We start from the raw sequence: 27,984 nt of genomic DNA, 5'->3' as shown, positions 1-27,984 counted from the left end.
AGGATTGAGTAGCGCATAAATGTGAACAGACAAACACGTAATTTGGCTTTTGATGACCGAGAAAATTACAAAAGAAGCGCGGCATCGGCTTAGACTGCAGAGAAATGGTTGAAAAATAATGAAAAATGGTTAAACTTGTTATTGGCTTCAAGCTGATAAAACACAATCAGAATTTTCCTTCTTGTAATGATGGGCTGTTCATTTAAGTAATTTCGCATTATTTATCTTTTTTTGAGTGGCTGATATTATAACCCTTGGCGAGTGCATCACTATCGTAAAATAACTTGATTTGGCCAAAAAAAAACATTCGTCAAAACATAGATATGCCAAATTGCTGTATTTCAAACGTCAGATTCCCATTGTAAATCTAAACTAACTGAATCCAGGGTATTGTCATCAAACATATGCTCTGCTTGCACCTTTGTCTAATACTAAACAGATTAACCTTTATTGAACTAATCATGGCATACAAGTACACTATTGGAGGAAAATTCTGTTATATAAAAATATATCTTAGCCATCCGCAGACTTTATTACACACAACATCACGCTGTGTAGCAGCAGCATGTGATTGAATGAACCCTACAGACTACACGACGCGTAATGCAGTTATCGCTGCGCCTATCTAATCGTACTCGTTTCATCAAATTTGAATGCATAAAAGTGTTTCGTTCTAGCGGTTGTTTTAAAAGTATATGATCCATAAAATCTATTCATTCACTGAGACGTATATCATTTAACACGATTTCGTTACTTCTTTTTTGATAATCAAATTGAGGTGATCAGTAAACCCGGTTTTCAAACGTTTTGATTCTCTTTTTTTCGGAGCACTATCCTCGGGATAGGCGCCATTCGTAGATTAGGTGTGACTCAGTCCAAACTTAGTTTTGCAGTCAAACTTTTCTTTTCGTCCGATCCGTGTAGTTTTTTCTGACGGAATCGGCAAAGGCCTCATTCCATGTCGACAATCCAAACCGTGTCCGTATTGCTTTCCACTTAAATCGAAATTTTTGTTAACAGTTTGTATATCCCTGAACAACAAATTCGTTTGTATGTCCGATTCGAAGGTGTTTTCTCACCTTCCCTAGATTGATAACTATCTTAGTTTGTTTGATTGATATTATATCGCAAATGCTCTTAAGAATCTATCTGTTTCCCACTGATTAGCGCGTATAATGGACGTTCCTCTCATATAAAAGCATGGTTTTCAATGTAAAAGAAATCATGCGCAGCTTACAAGTAAAAGCTTCATCGGGATAGGACTTCTAGGGGGTTCTAGGAAGATCAGGAAGTGTGTGGGTGTAAATCTCTATTTGATTGCTGTAAGTGTTTTACACACTTTCCGATGCTACTTTCGGTGGCAGGTCGTTAGTAGTGTTGGTCTCGATCAGCAGGGGCGTCATGACCTGGTACCGGCTGTGCTGCGAAACACGTTCCATTACGCAGGACGACGAGAGCCGGGCTTCGGCGTCGTGATCCCAGCATTCCTCCATTGTGTCGCACAGTGCGTTGAGACCCTGGAATAGAAGAATTTTTATCAGATGTTTTCATATTGCCATAAATAAGTTACTAAAAGAAGCTTCCAAAGCTTCTGGAAGAAGCTTCCAAAGCTTTTGAAAGAAGCTTCCACAGCTTCTGGAAGAAGCTTCCACAGCTTCTGGAAGAAGCTAACACAGCTTCTGGAAGAAGCTTCCACAGCTTCTGGAAGAAGCTTTCACAGCTTTCCGAGCTTCTGAGAGAAGCTTTCCCAGCTTCTGAGAGAAGCTTTCCGAGTTTCTGAGAGAAGCTTTTTCAGCTTCTGAGGAAACTTGCCCAGCTTCTGAGAGAAGCTTTCCCAGCTTCTGAGAGAAGCTTTCTCAACTTCTGAGAGAAGCTTTCACAGCTTCTGAGAGAAGCTTTCACATCTTCAGAGAGAAGCTTTCATAGATTCAGAGAGAAGCTTTCACAGCTTCAGAGAAAAGCTATCACAGCTTCAGAGAGAAGCTTTCACAGCTTCTTAAAGAAGCTTTCACAGCTTCTGAAAGAAGCTTTCAAAGCTTCTGAAAGAAGCTTTCACAGGTTCTGAAAAAAGCTTTCACAGCTTCTGAAAGAAGCTTTCACAGCTTCTGAAAGAAGCTTTCACAGCTTCTGAAAGAAGCTTTCACAGCTTCTGAAAGAAGCTTTCACAGCTTCTGAAAGAAGCTTTCACAGCTTCTGAAAGAAGCTTTCACAGCTTCTGAAAGAAGTATTTACAGCTTGTGAGAGAAGCTTTTACAGCATCTGGAAGAAGCTTTTACAGCTTCTGAGAGAAGCTTTCCCAGCTTCTGAGAGAAGCTTTCCCAGCTTCTAAGAGAAGCTTTCCCAGCTTCTGAGAGAAGCTTTCCCAGCTTCTGAGAGAAGCTTTCCCAGCTTCTGAGAGAAGCTTTCCCAGCTTCTGAGAGAAGCTATCCCAGTTTCTGAGAGAAGCTTTTCCAGCTTCTGAGAGAAGCTTTTCCAGCTTGTGAGAGAAGCTTTCCCAGCTTCTGAGAGAAGCTTTCACAGCTTCTGAGAGAAGCTTTCCCAGCTTCTGAGAGAAGCTTTCCCAGCTTCTGAGAGAAGCTTTCCCAGCTTCTGAGAGAAGCTTTCCCAGCTTCTGAGAGCAGCTTTCCCAGCTTCTGAGAGAAGCTTTCCCAGCTTCTGAGAGAAGCTTTCCCAGCTTCTGAGAGAGGCTTTCCCAGCTTCTGAGAGAAGCTTTCCCAGCTTCTGAGAGAAGCTTTTCCTGCTTCTGAGAGAAGCTTTTCCTGCTTCTGAGAGAAGCTTTTCCTGCTTCTGAGAGAAGCTTTTCCAGCATCTGTGAGAAGCTTTTCCGGCTTCTGAGAGAAGCTTTACCAGTTTCTGAGAGAAGCTTTACCAGTTTCTGAGAGAAGCTTTACCAGTTTCTGAGAGAAGCTTTTCCAGCTTGTGAGAGAAGCTTTCCCAGCTTCTGAGAGAAGCTTTCCCAGCTTCTTAGAGAAGCTTTCCCAGCTTCTGAGAGAAGCTTTCCCAGCTTCTGAGAGAAGCTTTCCCAGCTTCTGAGAGAAGCTTTCCCAGCTTCTGAGAGAAGCTTTCCCAGCTTCTGAGAGAAGCTTTCCCAGCTTCTGAGAGCAGCTTTCCCAGCTTCTGAGAGAAGCTTTCCCAGCTTATGAGAGTAGCTTTCGCAGCTTCTGAGAAAAGCTTTCCCAGCTTCTGAGAGAAGCTTTCCCAGCTTCTGAGTGAAGCTTTCCCAGCTTCTGAAAGAAGCTTTCACAGCTTCTGAGAGAAGCTATCACAGCTTCTGAGAGAAGCTATCACAGCTTCTGAGAGAAGCTATCACAGCTTCTGAGAGAAGCTTTTCCTGCTTCTGAGAGAAGCTTACCCAGCTTCTGAGAGAAGCTTTACCAGCTTCTGAGTGAAGCTTTTCCAGCTTCTGAGAGAAGCTTTTCCAGCTTCTGAGAGAAGCTTTTCCAGCTTCTGAGAGAAGCTTTTCCAGCTTCTGAGAGAAGCTTTCCCAGCTTGTGAGAGAAGCTTTCCCAGCTTCTGAGAGAAGCTTTTCCAGCTTCTGAGAGAAGCTTTTCCAGCTTCTGAGAGAAGCTTTCCCAGCTTGTGAGAGAAGCTTTTCCAGCTTCTGAGAGAAGCTTTTCCAGCTTGTGAGAGAAGCTTTCCCAGCTTCTGAGAGAAGCTTTCCCAGCTTCTGAGAGAAGCTTTCCCAGCTTCTGAGAGAAGCTTTCCCAGCTTCTGAGAGAAGCTTTCCCAGCTTCTGAGAGAAGCTTTCCCAGCTTCTGAGAGAAGCTTTCCCAGCTTCTGAGAGAAGCTTTCGCAGCTTCTGAGAGAAGCTTTCGCAGCTTCTGAGAGAAGCTTTCCCAGCTTCTGAGAGAGGCTTTCCCAGCTTCTGAGAGAAGCTTTCCCAGCTTCTGAGAGAAGCTTTCCCAGCTTCTGAGAGAAGCTTTTCCTGCTTCTGAGAGAAGCTTTTCCTGCTTCTGAGAGAAGCTTTTCCTGCTTCTGAGAGAAGCTTTTCCAGCATCTGTGAGAAGCTTTTCCGGCTTCTGAGAGAAGCTTTACCAGTTTCTGAGAGAAGCTTTACCAGTTTCTGAGAGAAGCTTTACCAGTTTCTGAGAGAAGCTTTTCCAGCTTGTGAGAGAAGCTTTCCCAGCTTCTGAGAGAAGCTTTCCCAGCTTCTGAGAGAAGCTTTCCCAGCTTCTGAGAGAAGCTTTCCCAGCTTCTGAGAGCAGCTTTCCCAGCTTCTGAGAGCAGCTTTCCCAGCTTCTGAGAGAAGCTTTCCCAGCTTATGAGAGTAGCTTTCGCAGCTTCTGAGAGAAGCTTTCCCAGCTTCTGAGAGAAGCTTTCCCAGCTTCTGAGTGAAGCTTTTCCAGCTTCTGAAAGAAGCTTTCCCAGCTTCTGAGAGAAGCTATCACAGCTTCTGAGAGAAGCTATCACAGCTTCTGAGAGAAGCTTTTCCTGCTTCTGAGAGAAGCTTTTCCAGCTTCTGAGAGAAGCTTTTCCAGCTTCTGAGAGAAGCTTTCCCAGCTTGTGAGAGAAGCTTTCCCAGCTTCTGAGAGAAGCTTTTCCAGCTTCTGAGAGAAGCTTTACCAGCTTCTGAGTGAAGCTTTTCCAGCTTCTGAGAGAAGCTTTTCCAGCTTCTGAGAGAAGCTTTTCCAGCTTCTGAGAGAAGCTTTTCCAGCTTCTGAGAGAAGCTTTCCCAGCTTCTGAGAGAAGCTTTTCCAGCTTCTGAGAGAAGCTTTTCCAGCTTCTGAGAGAAGTTTTCCCAGCTTCTGAGAAAAGCTTTCCCAGCTTCTGATAGAAGCTTTCCCAGCTTCTGAGAGAAGCTTTCCCAGCTTCTGAGAGAAGCTTTCCCAGCTTCTGAGAGAAGCTTTCCCAGCTTCTGAGAGAAGCTTTCCCAGCTTCTGAGAGAAGCTTTCACAGCTTCAGAGAGAAGCTTTCCCAGCTTCTGAGAGAAGCTTTCCCAGCTTCTGAGAGAAGCTTTCCCAGCTTCTGAGAAAAGCTTTCCCAGCTTCTGAGAGAAGCTTTCCCAGCTTCTGAGAAAAGCTTTCCCAGCTTCTGAGAAAAGCTTTCCCAGCTTCTGAGAAAAGCTTTCCCAGCTTCTGAGAGAAGCTTTCCCAGCTTCTGAGAGAAGCTTTCCTAGCTTCTGAGAGAAGCTTTCCCAGCTTCTGAGAGAAGCTTTCCCAGCTTCTGAGAGAAGCTTTCCCAGCTTCTGAGAGAAGCTTTCACAGCTTCTGAGAGAAGCTTTTCCAGCTTCTGAGAGAAGCTTTTCCAGCTTCTGAGAGAAGTTTTCCCAGCTTCTGAGAAAAGCTTTTCCTGCTTCTGAGAGAAGCTTTTCCTGCTTCTGAGAGAAGCTTTTCCTGCTTCTGAGAGAAGCTTTTCCTGCTTCTGAGAGAAGCTTTTTCAGCATCTGTGCTTTCACGGCTTCTGAGAAAAGCTTTCCCAGCTTCTGAGAAAAGCTTTCCCAGCTTCTGAGAAAAGCTTTCCCAGCTTCTGAGAGAAGCTTTCCCAGCTTCTGAGAGCAGCTTTCCCAGCTTCTGAGAGAAGCTTTCCCAGCTTATGAGAGTAGCTTTCGCAGCTTCTGAGAGAAGCTTTCGCAGCTTCTGAGAGAAGCTTTCCCAGCTTCTGAGTGAAGCTTTCCCAGCTTCTGAAAGAAGCTTTCACAGCTTCTGAGAGAAGCTAGCACAGCTTCTGAGAGAAGCTTTTCCTGCTTCTGAGAGAAGCTTACCCAGCTTCTGAGAGAAGCTTTACCAGCTTCTGAGTGAAGCTTTTCCAGCTTCTGAGAGAAGCTTTTCCAGCTTCTGAGAGAAGCTTTTCCAGCTTCTGAGAGAAGCTTTCCCAGCTTGTGAGAGAAGCTTTCCCAGCTTCTGAGAGAAGCTTTTCCAGCTTCTGAGAGAAGCTTTCCCAGTTTCTGAGAGAAGCTTTTCCAGCTTCGGAGAAAAGCTTTCTTAGATTCTGAGAAAAGCTTTTAAAACTTCTGAAAGAAGCTTTCCCAGCTTACAAGAGAAATTTCCCCAGCTTCCGAGAGAAACTTTCACAGCTGCTGAGAGAAGCTTTCGCAACTTCTGAGAGAAGCTTACACAGCTTCTGAGAGAAGCTATCATAGTTTCTAGTAGAAGCTCTCACAGCTTCTAGTAGAAGTATTCAAAGCTTTTGGTAAAAGCTTTCACTGCTTATACTTGAAGCTTTCACAGCTTCTGCTAGAAGATTTCATTGCTTCTACTAGAAGCTTTCAAAGCTTGTGAAAAGAAGTTTTCTTAGCTTCTGGAAGGAAGCTTTCCCAGCTTCTACAAGACACCTTTCCCAGCTACTGGAATTGAGTGTTTTCAGCTTCTTGATGGAAGCCTCCCAACTTATGGATAAAGCTTCACATTGACATAGGTTTGAGTTGGGTTGAAAGTTTATTACTTACATTATGATTCCTCCAGTGATCGTAGATCCTCGGCCGAAGCTTTTTCGTGACGACATTTTCCTGCATTTCCTCCAGCGTCGGGTGCGATCCCAGTTCCGCCTCGAACGGCAGCCGATACTCATCCACAATGCCACCGTGCACGGTGCAGCGAGAAACCAGCTCCCAGAGGACCAAGCCGCAGGCGTAAACATCAATCCGTAGAAACGCATCCCGAGTGAAGTTGATGGCCCCCTCCAAGATCTCCGGCGCCATATAACGGCGAGTTCCCACCTGACCATGGGTGTCTCCGCAAGGTTTGCCTGAAAATGAATGCTCTTTAGATTTCCAGATTCTTGAACGTCTCGCATGAGCATTACATACCTGGTGTAAAGATCAGTGCCAGCCCGAAGTCAGCGATGCACGCCGTCAAGTCATCCTTCAGCAGTACGTTCTTGCTCTTGAAGTCCCGGTGGGCAATCGACGGCTTCAGCCCATCCGTTTTGCTGCCCTGAATTTCCTCGTGCAAATGCATCAACCCGCGGGACATACTCTCGGCGATCCGACAAAGTTCCGGCCACGTCACCGTGTGGGACTTCAGGTAATCGCACAGCGACCCATGACTACAGTAAGCCGTGATCAGCCAGAAGTCCGTATTGTTCAACTCGGAGCGCTTCTCGCAACCGATGAACTGCAGGATATTCGGGTGGTTCATGCGAGGGAGCTAAAAGAGTTGGAAGAATCTACTGTGTTAGTGAACCTTGAAAATGCGAAGACACGAGGAACATACCTTGAAAATCTCCTGCTCCGTCAGCCAGGATTGTTTCTCCTGCATGGGGAATATCTTGACCGCGACTTCCTGGGACATCAGCTGGGCCTTCCACACCACTCCGAAGCGTCCTCGGGCCTTCAGGTCGACCAGCTGAATCGGCCGCAGGGCGATGTTCGGCGACGAGCTGGTAATCTCCGGCTCGATCTGCAAAACAAGACTCCACTTCATTAGACAAACTGATCCAAGTTACGCTTTGAAATCGCCATCTCACCGTCGGTATCTCGTTGAACATGGACTGCTTTCGCCGTCGAAGCACGAATATCACGATCATCGAGCAAAGGGCCAAGGTTCCGGTAACGACGCTAGCCACCACAATGACACTGCTCGATTCCGGCGGCACTGGATTAACCGGTTCCGGAGCATTGGTCACATTGGGTACCCATCGGTGCTCGCGATTGCACATGCTCAACCGACAGCAGCAGTAGTTCAGGTTGTTCTTCGTGCCCATGGTCGTATCGATGCATTCGGTCCCATTGCAGTCGTTCGGGTTGCTGAAGCAGCCCTTCATCGTCACTTTGACCTCGTCTGAAATACGCAAGAATACAGTTAGCAAACGACGTTCTTTTAGGTTCATCAGCTTCGGCGATCATTCTTACTGGTCACATTGTTGGTGCTCCAGACCACGAAGCATCCCATCGGTTTGTCGGAGTCGCCTTCATCGCATACTTCTTGACCGACCGTGCAGTCACCGTCCTTGCATTCGTACGTTTCGCACACCAACCCGGTGCTGGTCTCCGTGTGGCCTCGGCTGAGCGATGCTTCCAATCCGACTATAACTGTAAGATTCAAATTTACGGATTAGTACATGTAGGAAGAAAAGCAATGAGAGTTTTGGGAAGTCAGCATGTGAAGTATAACTTATAAACATTCTTAGAAGTCTGCAAGGAATCCCTAGGATCCCCATAAAATTGTTTAAAATCCCCAAAAATTCAGAAGATAAGGATCTTTGCTAATAATTTCAAGAATCCACAAAAATATTTTAAAATGCTACTAGAAATCTAGGTAACTACAATACAATCTTCTAGGAATGCTCAGGATAACACTGAAAAACATTTTGCTGAGATTCCACAGCTGTCGCTATAACCACGATGAGAATTCGCAAAATTTCGGAAGCTTGCAAGGAATCCTGATAATCTTCTAATATTCGGTTCAGAATCTTCAAGTTTAGGTTCTATATGTCATGTAATTTTAAGAACGGACGTAAAATAGCGTAAATTGGTTCGCTTCTTTTATGTGCATCTTAATGTATTTAAATTTACATGATATTTTCGAAGAGTGTATCCCATTGGGCCGATCGCCGTTAAGGCGAACTTTTTTAGGCTGAAGGCCACCAGACCGAAGGCCATTAGGCCGATGCCGATAGGCCTAGACGTTTGTTAGGCCGAAAGGGTCATTAAGCCGAAAATGGATGATAGTTGAATTCTCAGGTCGAGTAGATTGTTAAGCGAAGTATGCACTTCAACAGAAAGGTAATCGCCTATCTCGATGCGTGGGAAATTTCTTGCAAGAATTGATCAAAAAAAGCATTTTTCTTTGATCGCAGTACGCAGTTGAAAAGACATGTCAATTCAAATAAAGCTCACTGTAGGAAATTTCTTGATCATTTCTTGGGCAGATTTTTTTTTTTCTTTTCTTGAGCGGAACAGCATTCTTAGCTTTAGCTGTAAGGTCATGATAATTTGCATAACATTGAAGCCCAAATAGCCGTAGCGGTAAACGCGCAGCTATTCAGCAAGACCAAGCTGATGGTCGTGGGTTCGAATCCCACCGGTCGAGGATCTTTTCGTGTTGGAAATTTTCTCGACTTCCGAGGACAGAGAATATCTTCGTACCTGTTACACGATATACATATGCAAAAATGGTCAATTGGCATGGAAAGCTCTCAGTTAATAACTGTGGAAGTGCTCATAAGAACACTAAGCTGAGAAGCAGGCTTTGTCCCAGTTGGGACGTAACGCCAGAAAGAAGAATGAAGCCGAACATATCCGCTGTGAAATGTAACTACAGTGGGATTCCGTTTTTGGCATGGTCCATTTTTAGCACCTCCCGATTTTGGCAACAAAACGGATCCATTTTTGGCAACATTTTTGAATTTAATTATAAACTGTATACCGTTTTGACTCATATTACGAACACTTAAGGCCAGCAGTGACTTCAAATGCACCTGATGGGCATACATTAGCTGATATTTATGAAATTTTTAGTTTCTTCGCAATGTCTTACTGTCAGCTATTGGATGTACTGATAAAAATATTTATTTAAACTTGTTTAGTATTGTTTTTACGTAAATGTGTGGAACAACATTTTGATTCAAATGCCGAACACTGTGTTCAATCTGTCTCATATTCCGAACACCTTGATTCAAATCTCGAACAGCACGAACAAATCGTATTCAAATGAATAATTTCGCAAATAAATTTATCTGAGCTTGTTTTACTTGTCTCGAACTAAAGAATCATCACTACTGCCGAGGCATAAAATAGATTGGAAGATGATTAAATTGAATTGAAATTCACTGCCATTTACTGGTAATTGAATGACATATTTCAGCGAAACATTTCAACCTCATCGCCATACAAAAATTGAGTGTTCGAAATATGAGTCTGTTCGGAAATTGAGACAAAACGGCACTTATTTTAATATCAGTGCACAGTGGAACGGATAGGGATTTTAGGAGGAAAGATGGAACTCACGCCTTCAATTGCGATTTTACGTAAAAATGGTGTTCTACAAAGTTGTTTCTAATATAAAAACAATTTTTTTGGTCGGAACGAAAATTAGGGTGGCCCTTTGTAAAAAAATATAACCATTAAAACTTTTTATTTTATGGAATATTGACATAGCTTGTTGTACAAAGTTGAAGATCGGAGAATTTTAAGCTGATTTGATAAAAAAAGTTCTATCCTAGCTCAAAAATTGACCGTTTTAGAGCATTTTTCGCTATTGATGTAGGGTGGCCCTTCAAAAATATGATTTTGTGTTATATATTTTTTTAATTTTTAGATATCTCATCAAAGTTGTCATTCCTTCATCTTTAGACGATTGAGACGCATATTTTAGGGCCTATACAATTTTATCGGTGAATAGTTATAAACATTTTTCATGAAAAACAAACGTTTTTTACATGTAAATGTAGTTGGGGCAAAAAAAGATTTTTTTTTTTGCATGACAATTATTATCTTTCGGCTTTAAATCGGAATAAAAAACTAACTTATTTCATATTCTTATATACGTACTTCCGAAAAGAGTCAAAGGAGCTCAGCAATATAAATAAGGAGAAAACTTTTTTGAAAATATCTTCTAAATTTACCTCACGGTTGAATTTCCTAACATGGCTCATCCCAAACTTCCGAATACTTCTGTTCTGGGATTTGCCGGGCTCTTTGGGAAACATTCTGATTGGAAGTAACGAATGCTCAATTACTAGTAATTTGTCCACCGTAGGAGATATATCGTATCTGGAACGGTATATTACTAGAGTACGATTTCTGATTATGACGCTGACTTTCAAGGCTAGATTAAGAAGAATAACTATATGCATTTTTTGATCATGTTTAGATGTTTTGATTAATTAAGGCTATAATTTAGAGATAGCCATGCCTGAAAATTGAACATTATAGTAAATTTGGGAGTTCCTTCAAAAATCTGTTAGTAACGGTTATTAATATATGAACCAGTCATATATTATTCACATTTTTAAGCTGACAACCACTATCGTCATGTCAACACAATTCATTTTGTTTTCCCAACTATACAAACATATAAACATGTTTTTTGGTTATTAAAAAGTCTTTAACTTTTCATCAGAAAAAAATTGTATCAATATTCTTTTGTTTTGCATCGCGTCCCTACTGGAACAGATCATACTTCTCAGGTTATTGTTGTTAGGAGCACTTCCACAGTTATTAACTGAGAGCTTTCTTTGCCATATTTTTCATTTTGCATTCGTATATCGTATGTATTAGTATCGATGATACTTTATGTCCAAGGAAGTAAATTAAATTTCCATTACGAAAAGACTCTTGTACATATTTGTTTCCATTAGCTATATCTTTTATGTTTGCGTTTCAATTAGTCTTGAAAGTAATGGGAAGACAATTTTACTAAGAAACTTGAAATAATAAAAATTAAACACAAAAAAAACAATTTTTCATGGGCCACCCTACATCAATAGCGAAAAATGCTCTAAAACGGTCAATTTTTGAGCTAGGAGAAAACTTTTTTAACAAATCAGCTTGAAATTTTTCGATCTTCAACTTTGTAGAACAAACTATATCAATATTTCGTAAATTAAAAAAGTTTTGATGGTTATCTTTTTTAACATAGGGCCACCCTAATTTTCGTTCCGACCAAAAAAATTGTTTTTATATTAGAAACAACTTTGTAGAACATTATTTTTACGTAAAATCACAATTGAAGGCGTGAGTTCCATCTTTCCTTCTAAAACCTCAATCCGTCCCACTGTGCAGTGTGTCTTTTGAACAGCAGGTTGGCTTCGCGCTGAGCGCATTCCAGAGCTCCATCTTAGTTGATATTTTCACAAATCCAACCAATCGGGAGACCGTGCGCTCTTTTTTACTTTGGATTGGCTATGTGTTCACAACATTTCATGAAATAATTAATCTCGAGAGTTCCAACATATTTTCTTAGCCATTCATAACCGTGTAGCCAGCCCATTTGGGTCTGCCTGTAAGAAATATACCTAATAAAATCATTTGTCTTTAGATTTGGAACAACTTGTTTGAACAAAGCACAAGCACTGACACAAGAGCAACAAAAACAATAAACTAGACATTTTATTATTTTTAACGTTCAAATACGGTAAAAGCACTACCATAACAAATGCTAGTGGTGCACAGGCTGGAATGTTCTGCGTACCATATCATTTTCTTTTGGATCATGGATCGAATTACCGTTCTGATTCAAATTCCGGACAGCTTCAAATTCCGGACACTCTACTTTGTATGGGAAAGGTTTCACATGAAATGTTTCGAAATTTCCCGTTCAAAAGATCACAACTTTCCGACACGTTTTAATATGAATTTACCATAGCAATCCATGAAATTTTATAATTCGCGATAAGTTTTGACATTGCTCTAACGGATGAGAAAGTTTAATTTATAATTTAACCATTTTAGTTTTGCTTTTCGTGGGCTGTCCGGAATTCGAAACAAAGTGTCCGCAATATGGAACAAAAGTGAGGTTGCGTCCGGAATAAGAATCATGGAAAGATCACTAATTTCACTTTATTTCAGGTAATTCAAGCTGTGAAATGCGAATCTTTGACCGCCATCCGCAAGATTAGTGTTTTGAAAGCATGATAACGCAAAGGTATCATATATTATGTTTCAATTTATGTGATTTTCGAACGGTTATACTATGCTCAGTCCTTAAATGTCCGTAATATGAATCAAAACGGTACATTAAAAAATCTAAATGTTCCTTGTTTTTAATCATGAATCGTGGCTTACGGCCAACTACCGAAAAGCTAAACTACCCATAACTGCATATTTGTAACATTCGACAAAAGTAGGCGTTGAGTAAATGGGATACCAACTTTGCATTTTATTGTAGTATGGGAGGGATCTTAAATTTCAAAAAATCACTAAAAATTCAAAAGTACTTATTTGAGGCTGAAATTTTGTACAACTCATATTGCATATTGGGTGAATAATCAGAAAATAATTCTGATAGAAATTTCGTTGCCACTGCATTACGAGGTTCATGTGTAATCTCAATGTGACTGTTATGCGGTTACAATTGCCAATGTGACAAAACAACTTGGTATTTTTTTGGAATTTTCTAGAACAATCTCACAGATTTCAGTATGTTGATCGAAAGTATTTATCATTTGATGACTCTCCACGGTATTAACTCGAAATCGACAAAAATGTCGAATGTGACTGTTATGCAGTTATGGGCAGTAAACATTACATATAATTTGCAATTGAATTAGATGGACAAATTGATGTGAAGATTTGCGAAGTTACACGTCTTCTCAGTGAGAATCGAACTCACGACTCCCCGATCTCTAGTTGGAGCGCGTTACCACTACTCCATGAGAGGACTCATGAACGCAGAAGTTAATCTGAATTCGATTTCAGCTCAATAATCACGTGGTCCTTTTTCGCAAAGTGCACCTCTTTCGGAAGAATTAGATGCCCATCCAAACACAACGCTTTCTATATATATCCAATGCCTAGCCCGAGAGCGCATTGTTTTTTAGGTTTAGGAATAGCACACTACACTGTTCCTGCCAAGATCATGGAGATCAAATGTTGAGTTTTCAAAGGAACCGTCCAGACCGTTCTTCCAGAGATTTCTCTAATGCATATTCCAGGCATTCCTCCAGAAAAATCAACAGGGATTCCTCTAAAGATTTCGCATCAAGTTTCTTAAAGAGTTACAAAAGGAAAACATCCAATGAATTCTCCATAGAATCCTTCGGTAATATTTTTAATAAGATTGCACCTGGAACATCTTCAAAAATACCTCCATGAACTTTTTCAGTTTCTTCAGATATTCCTCCAGAAATTCTTCAAGAGACAAGTAACTACTTAACGAATTCCTCAAGAGTTTCCCCAGCAATTCCCCCAGAGATAGCTTCAGCAAAATCGCTCAAGGAAAAAGGATTTTTACAACTACACAACTATTTTTACAAATCCTCCAAGGATTTACCTAGAAGTTTGTCTAAAGAATTGTTCTGGGCCTCAAAAAATACCTTCGGGGATCTTACCAAGAATTCCTATAGAAATTCTTCCAGAAAATCCATCAAAAATAACCCGAAGAATTCTTCCAGAGATTCTTTCAAGAATTTTTCCATAAAAGAATGTTTCCTTCCATGAAGAATTTTTTTGAGAAATCCGTAGCTAGATTCCTAGAGAAATACATGGAAGGATTCCAGGTGTAATCCCAAGAAGAACCTATAGAAAAATATTAAGAAATCCCTACAGGATGTTATAGAGGAATACGCAGAGGACATTCTGGGAGAATTATTGGAGGAATCTTTGGAGAAATTCTTGCCTGAGTTTTTAGAGGGATTTCTGAAAAAAAACCCATAGAACAACTTCTGGAAGAACCATAAAAAAGGTTTTCTGGAGAAATTTCTGAATAAACTGCTGGTAAAATCTCAGAAGGATTACCAGGATAAATTGCTGAAGGAATCCTCGGAGAAATATCTAGAGTCATCTTCGGAGATATTCCTGGAGAAAATGCCTGGAGTATTCTTGGACAAATTTCTACAAGAAATAGTGTAGAGAATTTACTGGAGAAATCTGTCAATTTTTTTCTGGAAAAATCCCTGAAATAATCCTTGGACGTATTGCCAAATTCATGGAGAAATACCTGGAATGATCTTTGGATTTTTTCTGGAGGAATCACCGGAGGAGTCCCTGGAAGAACTATCTAGAGAAATCCCTGGAGTAATGGAATGGAGTTCTATCGGAACTGGGCTAGAAAATACGGTTGTGATTGAAAGATCTTCCTATTCCCTTGATATATTTTTTTTTTTGAGAAATTTCTTGCATAAGCTTTGAGCCATAATCCCAGGTGAAATAGATACTGTAGGGAAACTAGTCAAAAATTAAATCTCGGGAGGATTTTTTTGTGAAAGTCCTCAATCAATTTCTGGAGAACATTTAAAGGGATCTGAAAGAGTTCCTTAAAACCCCTTGCAGAATTATTGAGGGATAATTTGGGTGTATTACTGAACAGTGTACAATTGGATGACGATTTTTTTTCCAGATATTCCTTAAAAAACTTCTTCTCTGAAGAATTGTCCGGAGATATCCCTGGAAGAACCGCTAGAAAATTATGAGAGTAATCTCTTATGGAATATCCGGTTAAATTTCTTGAAAAATTCTTGCAAGAGCCAATGTAGGGACGCCTGAGGAAAGTCCCTGGAAAATTTCTAGAGGAAACCATATAGAGATTTTTCTGGAGTATTCCTTGGAGAAATTCCTGAAGAATTTTATGAGGAAATCTCTGCAGGAATGTCTCAAACTTCTGGGCATAAGATTTTCAGAATTCTCAAATGTTTTTAAGTAAAATCCCGAGCTGGAATTTCTGAACAATTGGAAGATTCATTACAAGATTCTATTTCAAAGAGCTAAGTGATGTCCAAAATGCGATTTAATACAATTTATCCACTCTAGGCAATAAGGCTATGGACGTATTGAAAAAAATGCGATATTTTGTTCGTTAACGAAAAAGGCTCGAAATCGCCCTAAGGAAATCTCAAAAAGTAATCCCTCTAATACTAATAGGTAGCATAAGTTTGGAGATCACAGCAAGCTGTGCGCGCGTATGGTTGCGTTTGAAATTTTCTGTCAAGTTTACTTCGGTTTTACGGGGTGTAAGTAGTATCCCTCAGCTTTTAATGACGTTTTTATTAATCCAAATTTCTTCCCAAACTTTTCAAACTTTGGAAGAATGATTTCTTTCATAATTGACAAAGTGTAGGCATAGGGGAACTTAGTGCAATGAGCATAGTGTTCGACATTTGAAGCTGAATGTTATTTCATACTTTTGGGGGTCTATTTTATAGGTCGATTCGATCAAAATGACTCGACTGGAGACAGTTGTCACTGTATGTGATTAGATTACTGTGAGAGTCGACGGGTGACATCTGAAATATGCATGCTTACTTTGATCGACAATGAATACAGACGAGTCACATGAATCTGCTCGATTTACAAAAAAAGGCCCCTAAATTATGAAGGTTTCGCAAAAAAATTGCTCCCTTGCACCAGTAAAGTCAACTTTCGTTCGTTGCCCTAAAGTTGTAGCCCATCTAGTGAAAGACTTTCACTAATCGGGCTCTAGGACAGGACGTGACAGTTCAACGGAGACTGCCCTGTTTCAGTCGATAACCTTGACGATACAAAGACCAGTGTTACCAGTATCCTTTTTATGCAAATGTTATGGACAAATTCAAATATTTAGGCTCATAATTTGATTGTTTCTCGCACGCTTCATTCATTTAGTGCAGTAGAGGATGCATATTTTAAAGAAATCAGGTTGAAATTTAAACTCGGTTATATTTTTAGAAAGAATTGACACAATTTCCACTATTTTGGTCTCAATTAGGTATATTATATTTATTTTAGCATTGTAGGAACACATGCTGAACACTTCATATCAAATATTAATAGATTTGAAATGAAAAGATTTCACCAAAACTTTTGATAAAAACTCTAGTTTATGAACTGGCAACACTGTCGAGCTAGCAACAAAGTGCCCTGTTGCAATCCAACTTAACGATGTGAAAGTAGGCCTTTGCCAAAACAACCAATGAGAAGTGGTCTTTTTTGACAGGCAATTGGTTTCATTTTTGTACTTTGACCTGTCACGTCTTGTCTTAGATCGGGCTGAGTTTTGAGACGTCAAACTATCTATTACAAAATAAATTTAGGGCTACCATAATCCGGGGGCAAATTGATCACTGGGGTGAATTTGATCAGGTCGGTCCCAAATAGCATTTCCTTTCAAGAATGCTTAATACTTCACTGCCATCACAGATATTCCATGTTTTCTAGTTTATGCATAGATGTCTTATGATGGTTTTACACTATTTCATTTTCATTAAGGACAGTTTTGCATAGAAATATTCACAGGTTTTGAAGGTGTTAGCAATACTGTTGGAAATGTCGGTACTAAACAATCCGCTGGTGCTAAGCCTGTATGTAAACTTTGAGTGTTAAAAATGTTGTGATAGCTTCAGTGTGACCTGCTGAACTCATTTTTGAAATCGTACAGCATTTCAAGAATATTTGTTTGCCCGTAAAACCGTTTATTGTTGAATAACGTGCTTATTTCAAAGAAAATTACATACATTTAGACGTATTAGGCAGATTTACATTCTTTAATTTTGCTATAAAATTATGATATACACGAGTTGTAAGAACTTGACAACATTTTCAGATTCAGGAGACCCAAATTTAGTAGATTAGGGAAATTTTACATATTAAAATATGCTATATTATATAGTGATCAATTTTGTCCCAATGAGTCATTTTCAATTTTTGAAATTAAAACTAATATTATGAAATGTTCAGGGCTGGTAGCAAGTCACTTTTTAGTGACTTGGTCACTTTTTTCGACCTGGTCACTAAAAAGTCACTATTTCCAACAAAAAGTCACTAAAGTCACTTTTTCAGAAAATTGGTCACTTAAGTCACTATTTTCGTGATCTAACGGTATTGAAATTTAAGGCTGGGTTATCTTTGCAAACACAAATAGCAAGAAATAGATATTTATTATTATAAAGACAAATAAGTGTGATTTGGAAATTTAAGAGTCAAAAAAGATAGGGATTCCTGAATATTTCGTAGACATTTGCAACGGAAAATATAACAAAAAAAAAATCTGGGAAAATTTCAAAGAATATGCTGGCAAAATATTTGGGCTGAATTTTGTAGATGTAATATTTTAATAAATTATGGCGAATACCAGGGCCAATATCTGACAGATCTGCTGAATAAATTACTAGTGAACTTCCTGCAGTAATATGTGACTATAGAAGAGATCTTTAACCAAATATTCGAAAGATTGTCGTCAAAATTCCTCCCGGAGATAAGCCAGGGTAGGGTTTTAATAACAAACAAAAAATCAATAACGAGTACTAATATTGTATGAAATCACTTCATCTTAGGTCAACTATTTCTATAAAAAACGGGTAGTAAAACAGATAAAACGTGAGATTACGAGTCGTTACTGAGTGATACAATTGTTTTCAATAATTTCAGGGTGGCCACTTTGGACCGGGGAATAAGACGGAAAACCCGGAAGTTTGAGGTGGTCACCGGGAAAATAATTTTGAACGAACATCTCCAAGCACTAAATCTACAAACCACCAAAATAAGTTGTAGAAAGTTGTTATGGTTGATGTTATTGCCATTTACGAATACCTAAGCCAAATTAATATTTGACAAATTTCTTGGGAGATCCACTAAAATCTTGGACAGATTAATTTAGAAGTACGATTGGCGGATTTCTGAGATGATACTGATTTTTGATGAAGCCTTGTCTGGATTATTTAGTAGTTATTCCTTGATCTACGACAAAGTTCTTATGAGGCCTCTGACAAGATTTTGTATTTACAGTGTACCGTTTTGAATAATATTACGGACAGCTTCAAATTCCGGACACTCTACTTTGTATGGGAAACATTTCACACGAAATGTTTCAATTTTTGCTGTCCAAAAGTTTTCACTTTCGTGGCTCGTTTTAATAAAATTTTCTTAAAAATTTCTATGCAAACTTATAATGTCCAACTGCCTTAGACATCTCTTTAGTAGCTTGACGACTTCAACTGATGGTTTGACTTTTTTATTAATGATTTCCATGAGCTGTCCGGAATTCGAATCAAAGTGTCCGGATTATGAGGCAAAAGTGAGGAAGCGTCCGGAATAAAATCATGAAAAGGCCACAAATTTCGATTTATTTAAAATTATTCAACTTGCGAAAGCGTATTCTTTATCCACCAGTCGAAAGCTAAGGGTTTCCGACGCTCGATAACGCTGAGAAATCATACCGAATAATTTATTTTGTCTGCTCTATACTGAGTTATACTTCACTAAGGCCTTAAGTGAAAAAATCTTTTAAAGTAAATAAAAAGCAAGGTCCTTAAGGTAATCATAGTCAGATTTTTGTTAAGTTTTTGACGCAATTCTTAGCCAATTTTTTTTATAAATTGCTTGTAAGATGCAATTTTAGATTTATGTCAAAAGTTTAGCCAGCTTCAAAGGAGAAAAATAAAATGTTTTCGAAGATACCGTTTCTGTTAAAAAGCTCCAACATAAGTTTCACCAGATCAAAAATTTGTCCAGTTATGGTCTATGGCTAACGCATAATTTCGAAGGCATTCTCAGAAGGTTTGTTACTGAACTTTGCAGTTTTTGGGAAAATCAGTATAAATTACACAAAATCTCTCTGAAATTCCAATGACTTCATATAATTTTATCAAAAACTCTTTGGAAATTCAAATCATATTCAGATTACAGTATTAGTCAAAATTAATTTAATTTATAATCTCAAGTCTTCCGATTTTGACTATTTTGTATAAAAAAAAACTAAAACATCAAGATTTTTTCGGGCATCCACGAATTGAAAAACTGATTTTGAATGGAAACCCTAACTACTGCATTGCCCTTACTCGCTTGGTATTTTTTAAGACAAGACGTGACAGGTCAAAGTACAAAAATGAAACCAATTGCCTGTCAAAAAAGACCACTTCTCATTGGTTGTTTTAGCAAAGGCCTACTTTCACATCGTTAAGTTGGATTGCAACAGGGCACTTTGTTGCTAGCTCGACAGTGTTGCCAGTTCATAAACTAGAGTTTTTATCAAAAGTTTTGGTGAAATCTTTTCATTTCAAATCTATTAATATTTGATATGAAGTGTTCAGCATGTGTTCCTACAATGCTAAAATAAATATAATATACCTAATTGAGACCAAAATAGTGGAAATTGTGTCAATTCTTTCTAAAAATATAACCGAGTTTAAATTTCAACCTGATTTCTTTAAAATATGCATCCTCTACTGCACTAAATGAATGAAGCGTGCGAGAAATAATCAAATTATGAGCCTAGATATTTGAATTTGTCCATAAGATTTGCATAAAAAGGATACTGGTAACACTGGTCTTTGTATCGTCAAGGTTATCGACTGAAAAACAACAGGGCAGTCTCCGTTGAGCCAGGTCCGTCCCATACTCGTGACATTAGCACTCTATTTCTAATGTGTCTACTCTCTACCGCAACTAGGCAACACGATCTAGTAGGCGAAGATGTTTCACTCTTTCACTTTTTACGCAACTGTCAACCAGAGTACACGCGTTTCAGAAACATTAACGAACATTTTGGTCCTTCGAACCGGATTGGTTTTTCTTCGCTCCGTAGATAATGGTAAATTTATTAACTTATCACATTTTTTAAGCTTGTCCCACATTTAAGAGAGATTGAGTCCAACGCCTGGGTTGGAAATCGATGCTCGGGTCGATTTGGTTGATCAAGTTTTGAATCCAACGCCTGGGTTGGAAGTCGACGCTCGGGTCGATTTAATAAATCAAGTTTAAGAATCCAACGCCTGGGTTGGAAGTCGACGCTCGGGTCGATTTAATAAATAAGTTTAAGAATCTAACGCCTGGGTTGGAAATCGACGCTCGGGTCGATTTGATTGATCAATTTTGGAATCCAACGCTTGGGTTGGATTTCGACGCTTGGGTCGATTTGAGTGATCAAGTTTGGGAATCCAACGCCTGGGTTGGAAATCGATTCTCGGGTCGATTTGGTTGATCAAGTTTTGAATCCAACGCCTGGGTTGGAAGTCGACGCTCGGGTCGATTTGATTGATCAATTTTGGAATCCAACGCCTGGGTTGGGAATCGACGCTTGGGTCGATAACGAGTGTGATATTTTCTCAGTTGCGGAATTGGCAACAAAATGGCACTTGGATCGTATACCGGATTTCAACACGGGTTGAAATGAACAGAACGTAATGAGAGAAACACATATTCCAACACGAGGGAGTAACTAATGAAATTCAAATTGTCGAAATGATTGAGATGAGTAGAGCCTTTTCATATGACAAAATTTTTCAACAAATGGGTTGAAATAGAAGTGACTTGATGCATGGGTCATTCGCTGTGTAATTCTAACCATTTGTTTAACCATTTGTTTCAAAACGGAATCAAGATGAGAATCGGAGTGCCTTGATTGAACTTGGTTAAATTTTGAGGTTACTATTGACATGCGGACCAGAAAACGCTCATGTTCTAGCTTGAGGTTTTGAACACACCTTAAAATTGAGCTAATTAAACAAGTAAAATTGAAAAGTCGAAGAATGTTGATGAAATTAACAGTCTTGAATATTTCGGATCTTTCCCTGTACTCTGAAAAGTTGCTCTTGGGAGTTTCCGCAGAGTTTGACATTTTGGATGTTAAAAAAAAGAAGAGCGGTGAACAATTATTACTGATACAAGATACAAGGCTGGACAGGTTGCTTTGATTATATCACAATTTGATTCATGAAAATTAGTCAAATGTTAACACTAGAATTGGAAGCTTAGACATTGGAAACTGTTTGGTCTTAGGAAATGTGGAAGGAGCGGAAAAGAATCTGATATACTTTTTCATATTACACGTAACCCAGTGCTCGCGCCTGGCAGCGATCGATGATACCAGAATGGGAGTTGTATTCGGCATATCCGCTTGTGATGTGATTGAGTAATGTTGCTGAGTTATCCTAAGTTTTTATGATCATAAAAGTATCATCACAAAGTAAAGCCATGTTGAAGGTGGGTGGATTCGATTCCCGGTCGGTCCAGGATTTTCTCGTAAAGGAAATTTGCCTCACTTTCCTGGGCATAGAGTATCATCGTACTTACCACACGATACACGAATGCGAAAATGAAAACTTTGACAAACAAAAGTTTTCAGTTAATAACTGTAGCAGGGCTCATAAGAACACTAAGCTCAGAAGAGGCTCTGTCCCAGTGAAAAAGTACAACATTATTGGATCGTTTGCGAGTCAACATTCCTATTGTATTGATACCAAAAAAGTTAATTACGTCGTATGGTCAAAATAACAACAAGGGTTATGATTATGAAAACAAGTAAATTAAAAATGAAGGAAGTAATTAAAAATACATAATTTCTCAGACAATTACACGTCATTTAGGGCAACCTCATGACATATCAAGTGGTGCGTTTATTTGCAAAATGGTTGTTTATGACAAAGGACTCTATGTTACCTAACTTTTTCCTTACATCAGAATGACAACATACCGTGAAAAAAAGTAAAGAAAAAGATACAGCAGCAATTCTGTTTGTTAAACTCATAACAAAGGTCCAACCCAAAAATATTTGTGAACTACTACCTCAAACATTCGTCATTCGAAATAAGCGGTGCTATTTTCATCTTGATATTTGTCGTAAATATCCTTTGAAACTAATAGAAAGAGTTATTCCACTGAGAGATCGAAAGGTTTGCTGGCATTACAAAATGAAACAAGCGTATTTATTATGATTCTATATCACACCCAACAAAACACGTGCACTGATATAAAGCTAGGAGTAGTTACAGCTCTCTCAAAACATCAAAGTCATTCCGGAGTGATCGACAGGATCGTTAAGATGGAGAGAGGACACAGATTACCGGGGCGAACTTAGATAAGCAGAACCAGATATTTGAAATATACTTAAGAGTGCATTTATTACCAAAAATATATTCATTAGGACTATGAAGAACACATGGTTTGCTTTACACTAATTGTTTTTCCTAGAGCTTGAGCAGACTATTTAGTAAAAGATAACTAGTAACGATATTTTGTGCCTGTCCTCAATTTATTGGTTAACGAAAAATGGTGGAATACTATTTAGCGGGACAAAGATTTGATTACCTTTAGGAACACTGTCAAGCAACACGTAGGGTTATCCACAGCTTCGGCACCACTCGACTATATTCGGTAATCAAAAATGAAAAAGTTGCATTCACAGGATTTTTCTATCAACATTTTTGAATGCAGACAATCGAATTATAGTGTGTCAACTGTGGCCAAAACTTAACAAACAATTTCAACAGATTTATCATTAATTAATGCGACTGAGTTCGAGTTACTAAGTACTAAGTGCGACTAGTTCCGAGTTGGCGATAATAGTAAATAAGATTACCCCCGCAGCTCTTAATGGGACACTTATGGGAAAAATGCCGACAATAGTTATAGTGATTTGGAGAGATTGAAGCATTGCAAAAACTTTCCCAAGAAGTGTTAGATACATAACTCTGAATCAATAATTTCACCCCGCAATGCTCATCGGTTCATGGTCGCATCTCTCCATACTGGGTCTGCACCACGCTCGCCATATAGTTGTGTACTTGATAAGCCCACTTAGCTCGCTGTGCTCCAAATGCCTGGCCTATCGTATCCTGTCAGATATGGCCACCTTCAAGATACTGGATGCAACGTAGAATCGGGTGAACTCAAGGTTCATCCTTCGCTGCCACACGCCGCCGAAGATCATCCTACGCACCCGGCGTTTAAAAACCCCAAGAGCTTGTAGGTCCTCCTCGAGCATGGTACATTTGGTGTGCGGAAATCTTGGTTTACCGTAGCTTTTTATGGAGTCCATAGAAGGCACGACTTTCACAGATAATGCGCCTCCGTATTTCTCGGCTAACATTGCAAAGATCCAAAGTAGACAAACTCGGCGACCATCTCGAACGTATCCCCGTCTATCATCACACTGCTTCTTAAGCGAACTATGTCGCGCAACTATGTGCACCACCAGTGCGACTTTTGATGCCTCACGTTTCAAGATGGTGTATAGGTCTGCCACCTTTTCAAATGTTCGGCTGACAATCTTCATATCATCAGCGAAGCAAACAAATTGACTGGATCTTTTGAAAATTGTACCTTAGCCCGCCTCACCGTAAACACCATGAAGAGTAATATTGAACAACAGGCATGAAAGTCCATCAACTTGTCGCAGTCCCCGGCGGGACTTCCATCGTCGCTCTGAAAAGTCTTATGAGCTTCCCGAGAAAGCAGGCAACGCATAAATTAAAGCAGATTAATTAATTTACGTGTGTAGGAGAAAGTTTTTAGAGAAGCGAGCTATCGGCTTAGATTGTCGAGAACAGTTTCAAATGTGTTCTCAAAATGTTTTTTCAGCATTCGAGAATATCTTAACAACATACAATCGTGAATGGAAAAGAAAGTGCAGTACTGAGCCACATGTTCTTTTCGAGTTCAACGATGTTATTAACATAAAGTGTTTAATTCTGAATTTTATCTACTAGTAAGCAATGGTGAGGGGGAGCATGTTCAGGATTGATCGCTTCCAAGTCTGAGATTATTTATAAGTAACATCTATGCGTACCAACGCATAATACCTGAGCAGAATAATGATTAACTGCAACGTGAATACTCGTGACATTAGCACTCTATTTCTAATGTGTCTACTCTCTACCGCAACTAGGCAACACGATCTAGTAGGCGAAGATGTTTCACTCTTTCATTTTTTACGCAACTGTCAACCAGAGTACACGCGTTTCAGAAACATTAACGAACAGAATGCATAGCAACGAAAATATGAATTTTGATCACATTGGCGCTTACGTCGACTATGCGAACATGGGCAGTGCAGTTCCCTACACTCTAAATTCACCCGAAATGTAGATTGATTAATATCTACATAGAACGTATTTTCATTGAAGTCACTTTTTGGTCACTATTTGGTCACTTTTTGGTCACTATTTTCATCATTTTTGTCACTTAAGTCACTATTATTTTACTGTCTGACTGCTACCAGCCCTGAATGTTAAATTATATTTCATAAAAAATCGATTACATAAACTGATAGAGATCAATGAAGTACTGATTCTACCGAAAAAAATTTGTCAATTTTTGAAGTCCAAAGGAAATCATGGCAAAAAGTTGTAAAAAAGTGATCAATTTGCCCCCGTATTACGGTACCAACATTGACAAACTTCTGTTTATGCCAGAATGTGACGTTTAGCTTCGTTTTAGGTGGGGGAGCCTAACGGGAGCCCGAAGTGCAATTAAGGTGATTATAAAACGAAGCCAAACTTTGAATTTTCAAGTGCACAAGACGAAAGTATCCGACAACAGTTCGCTTTGAAAATCAATCAACTTGCTTGCTTGCTGGTGGTGACCAATGGGATAGATTTTTAACGCGGAGCGCTGTTTGGTTCTTAAGTCTTGTGCTCTTGAAAATTTGAGGTGTGGCTTCGTTCTATAATCACCTTAAACATAGTGCAACGAACGAAATTCGACTGTAGTTGCCGTCGTGTTCCAGTAGTAGAGTGTCCATTTACCAACCATTTTGCTCCCGCGATTTATCAAATTTTCAATAAAACTAGCATTTCGGTTGAAACGGAAGTAAAATTTAACAATGCAATGTTTTTTGTCAATAAAATAAACAGATAATGTAACTTTCCAATATAATATGTTAATTATAGCAAATCATATTTCAGATAAGACTTTTTTTATTCTGATAAAGTAACCTAACAAAAATCAAAACTTAGCTAGACTAATTACGGGTTTGCTATGGATTTTTTTTTCATATTCGCTATAACACTTATGAATGGTGAAGACTTAAGTCATTATTTTGAAGCAATTTGCTTCAAACATTTGACAAGTCATAAAAACTTTAGAACAAAAGGAACGATTGAAGATCATTGTAGATCATGCTAAAAGTTAATTATTGAAAATTATTGACTGAAGTTTAGGTGTGCTTTCAAATTTGCTATCTGCGCATAGGCTTATAAAAACGCCTAATGTTAAAAAGGAAAGCAATAAAACTTTGCAACTAGACAAATAAAAATATATGTTCCTTCCTTGGTAAATTGGTCTTTTCATGAAAATAATTACTAGTTTATTCTCTTTTTCATGACACTTTTCTATTTTTTTCAAACAGGGCATGATAGTGAGGATAAAAGCCATTGTTTTTCATTGAAATTTAGTGGTTTTCATCAAATTTTACGTATATTTCGGGAATCCCGTGATTCCCGGTATGTCAGAACTTAAATCCCGGGAAACAGGAAATCCCAAAATTTGTCAAATTCCAAAAATCCGGGATTTTTGTTCCGGGATGGACATCCTATCCAGTAGTAGATTAACTGAGTGAAGCAGTTTTTCAAATAGATGTGTAAAAAAAAAGAAATGTCCCAGATATGACCTTTATGCTTAATTCGAAAGATTTTAGTTGCTACTCTGAGGTAAAAATGCTAAACCTATGTAAAAATCAACTATTTTGTTCAAAATCTTCAGTATCATTTTCAAACGTGTCAAAGGATACAAACTCTAGTGGAATTAAATGATATAGTACTGAATTCGGTTCTTATCTACTTGATTTTATCATTCTTTTTATATTTTTCCCATATAGTATATTCTGTTGACGCCAAAAGATCTCTGTTGAGGCTTTAAAAAAAAAAGACGTTGTTATGTTATAATTTTTTGTTGCTTAGGTAATCCACTAATAGCACCGGCACATATAACTACAATTAAAGTTAATTTAATGTGGGAAAGGGCCTCAGTAAAGCCATAGAGAAGTTATAATTTAATACACTAACTCGACATTGTTGGAAATCAAGTTCAAATCAACTTCAATTGTTGTTATACAGTAATTCTAACTTTATATACACCGTTTATATGCACAAATTGCAGCTTGAGCAGCTTGGTTACTTGGGCAGTTTAGTTATTCAATTATCTCCTCCACTCGGAATATCTAAGTGCGAATCAGTACATAAAGGATTGCAAATTTAGAGCAGGTAAAATTTAGAAATATCTTCGAATCATTCTTAGCGTACAGGTATGGTTAACTTATGATTTCAATTATGCTTCTTCATCTCGTATTTTGACCATCCCCATCGCTCAGCGCTGAATATGATCAAAACACAAACATACTAACACACGCTCAAACCTCTGAGATCTTGTAAGTAGGTAGGTAGTCAGAGACCGTAAGACAGAAAGAAAACGCAGTTAAGACAGCTTATAAGCATCAATACTATACTCACGTATGGCGAGACTCGCTGCTATGAATAGAATAGTGCGCATTCTTGTTTTTGGCTCACTCTACTCGGCGCTGGTTCAAGTTTCTTCAGCAGCTCCCCCCAAGCTGGACCATATCCCGGGAAGAAGATTCAAATCTGGCTCCGTTTCACCGCCGTAGCAATGGCTATTAGTCACAGCTGGTAGCTTTTCCCTTCTTTGGCTTCACTTGAAGATTCGTTCTGTACCCCTGTGTGTCTCTTCTGAAGAATTTTTCGCAGACTCAGCACTAATGGTGCCTCAATGGAGACATCTTCCTGTAGGGCTACTATTTGCCACTTCTCCCACTGATGTTACTACACTTGAATAACACTTGGATCACTATCATCTCGAGAGATCAACGCCTAACTCCACCTAATCAGGAGAAAATCACCATTCACTAATCTTCGAGTCGCCTCAGCTACATATGCGTACGCCTATAGGCGCCTCACGTTTCTTCAGTTCAACCCCGCACACTAAACTTCACTCCAAATACTCCGGCGTCCGCGACGAAGACGATTCAAACTCTCGCACTCACGGACACGGAACGGCAAATGGACCGAAAATATTTACGATTCCGTCGACTCCTACTGCAGCCAGACATGAAAGAAACGGAGGAAAGACGGCGACGTCTATTCGATACGATATTATTACCCCTGTGCACTGCTTGCAATGCACCGCGGGTCCTCTCGTCCCTATCGTCTTTGGACGATCGTCGCCAGCCTTGGATAATGGTATTGGTGTGGTGACCTTTTCCTGCTCGTCGAAGACGATGTTTAGATGCATACAAGATGCGTAGGTTTTGAGCTACACTCAATGCGTATCACGCGGAACCACGAACGGATATTGCACTTTGGCGCGTTGGAAACCTATTTGCGGAAGACGCGGAAATTTCCCAGCTGGAAAAATGATACACTCTCTAGAGAATCGCTTCTGGACCGCTAGACGTCCGTCGTCTGGAAAGCGATGTAGATGTAGATGTCTGCACTGTCTGTCATACGGTAAAAATATCTTCCCCACTCTTGTGCCCGTTATGTTGGTAGTTGGAAGCAAGGAGGATTAGGAATCTGCTCCAGGTAGATTGACGGAGGTCACTGTGTGGGTATCTGTTACGAGAGAGGTGAATTCGAGCAGATTTTATTTCAACTTATGCGTTAGCAGAGCAAAGTCGTCCCACAGTTATGGATGGCACAAAGATTTCGATCAGTGTTGGAATAAACCGAATAAACGGAAAATAT

The 27,984-nt window shown here is 39.2% G+C and overlaps 1 protein-coding gene across 3 annotated transcripts; it reads right to left on the bottom strand.

The window, feature by feature from the left end:
- Positions 1-426: 426 nt before the first annotated feature.
- LOC5569128 (activin receptor type-2A) lies at positions 427-27,756 on the bottom strand. Of its 3 annotated transcripts, none has more exons than XM_021837258.1 (8): positions 27,401-27,750; positions 26,734-27,121; positions 7,790-7,969; positions 7,405-7,718; positions 7,152-7,337; positions 6,746-7,085; positions 6,386-6,684; positions 427-1,517 (listed from the first exon to the last, which is right to left on the bottom strand). In XM_021837258.1, exons 2-8 carry the CDS (start codon positions 26,771-26,773, stop codon positions 1,332-1,334), a joined length of 1,545 nt encoding a protein of 514 aa, XP_021692950.1. In that variant the 5' UTR covers positions 26,774-27,121; positions 27,401-27,750; the 3' UTR covers positions 427-1,331. The 3 variants fall into 3 exon arrangements, with proteins under 3 accessions (XP_021692950.1, XP_021692954.1, XP_021692944.1); XM_021837262.1 differs by having other exon boundaries at positions 27,497-27,750; XM_021837252.1 differs by having other exon boundaries at positions 26,734-27,756.
- Positions 27,757-27,984: the final 228 nt, after the last annotated feature.

This window comes from Aedes aegypti, chromosome 1 (assembly GCF_002204515.2).
Source record: "Aedes aegypti strain LVP_AGWG chromosome 1, AaegL5.0 Primary Assembly, whole genome shotgun sequence".
NCBI classification, from domain to species: Eukaryota; Metazoa; Arthropoda; class Insecta; order Diptera; family Culicidae; genus Aedes; species Aedes aegypti.
The sequence above is the reverse complement of the archived record's forward strand: the minus strand, read 5'-3'. Positions and strand labels throughout refer to the sequence as shown.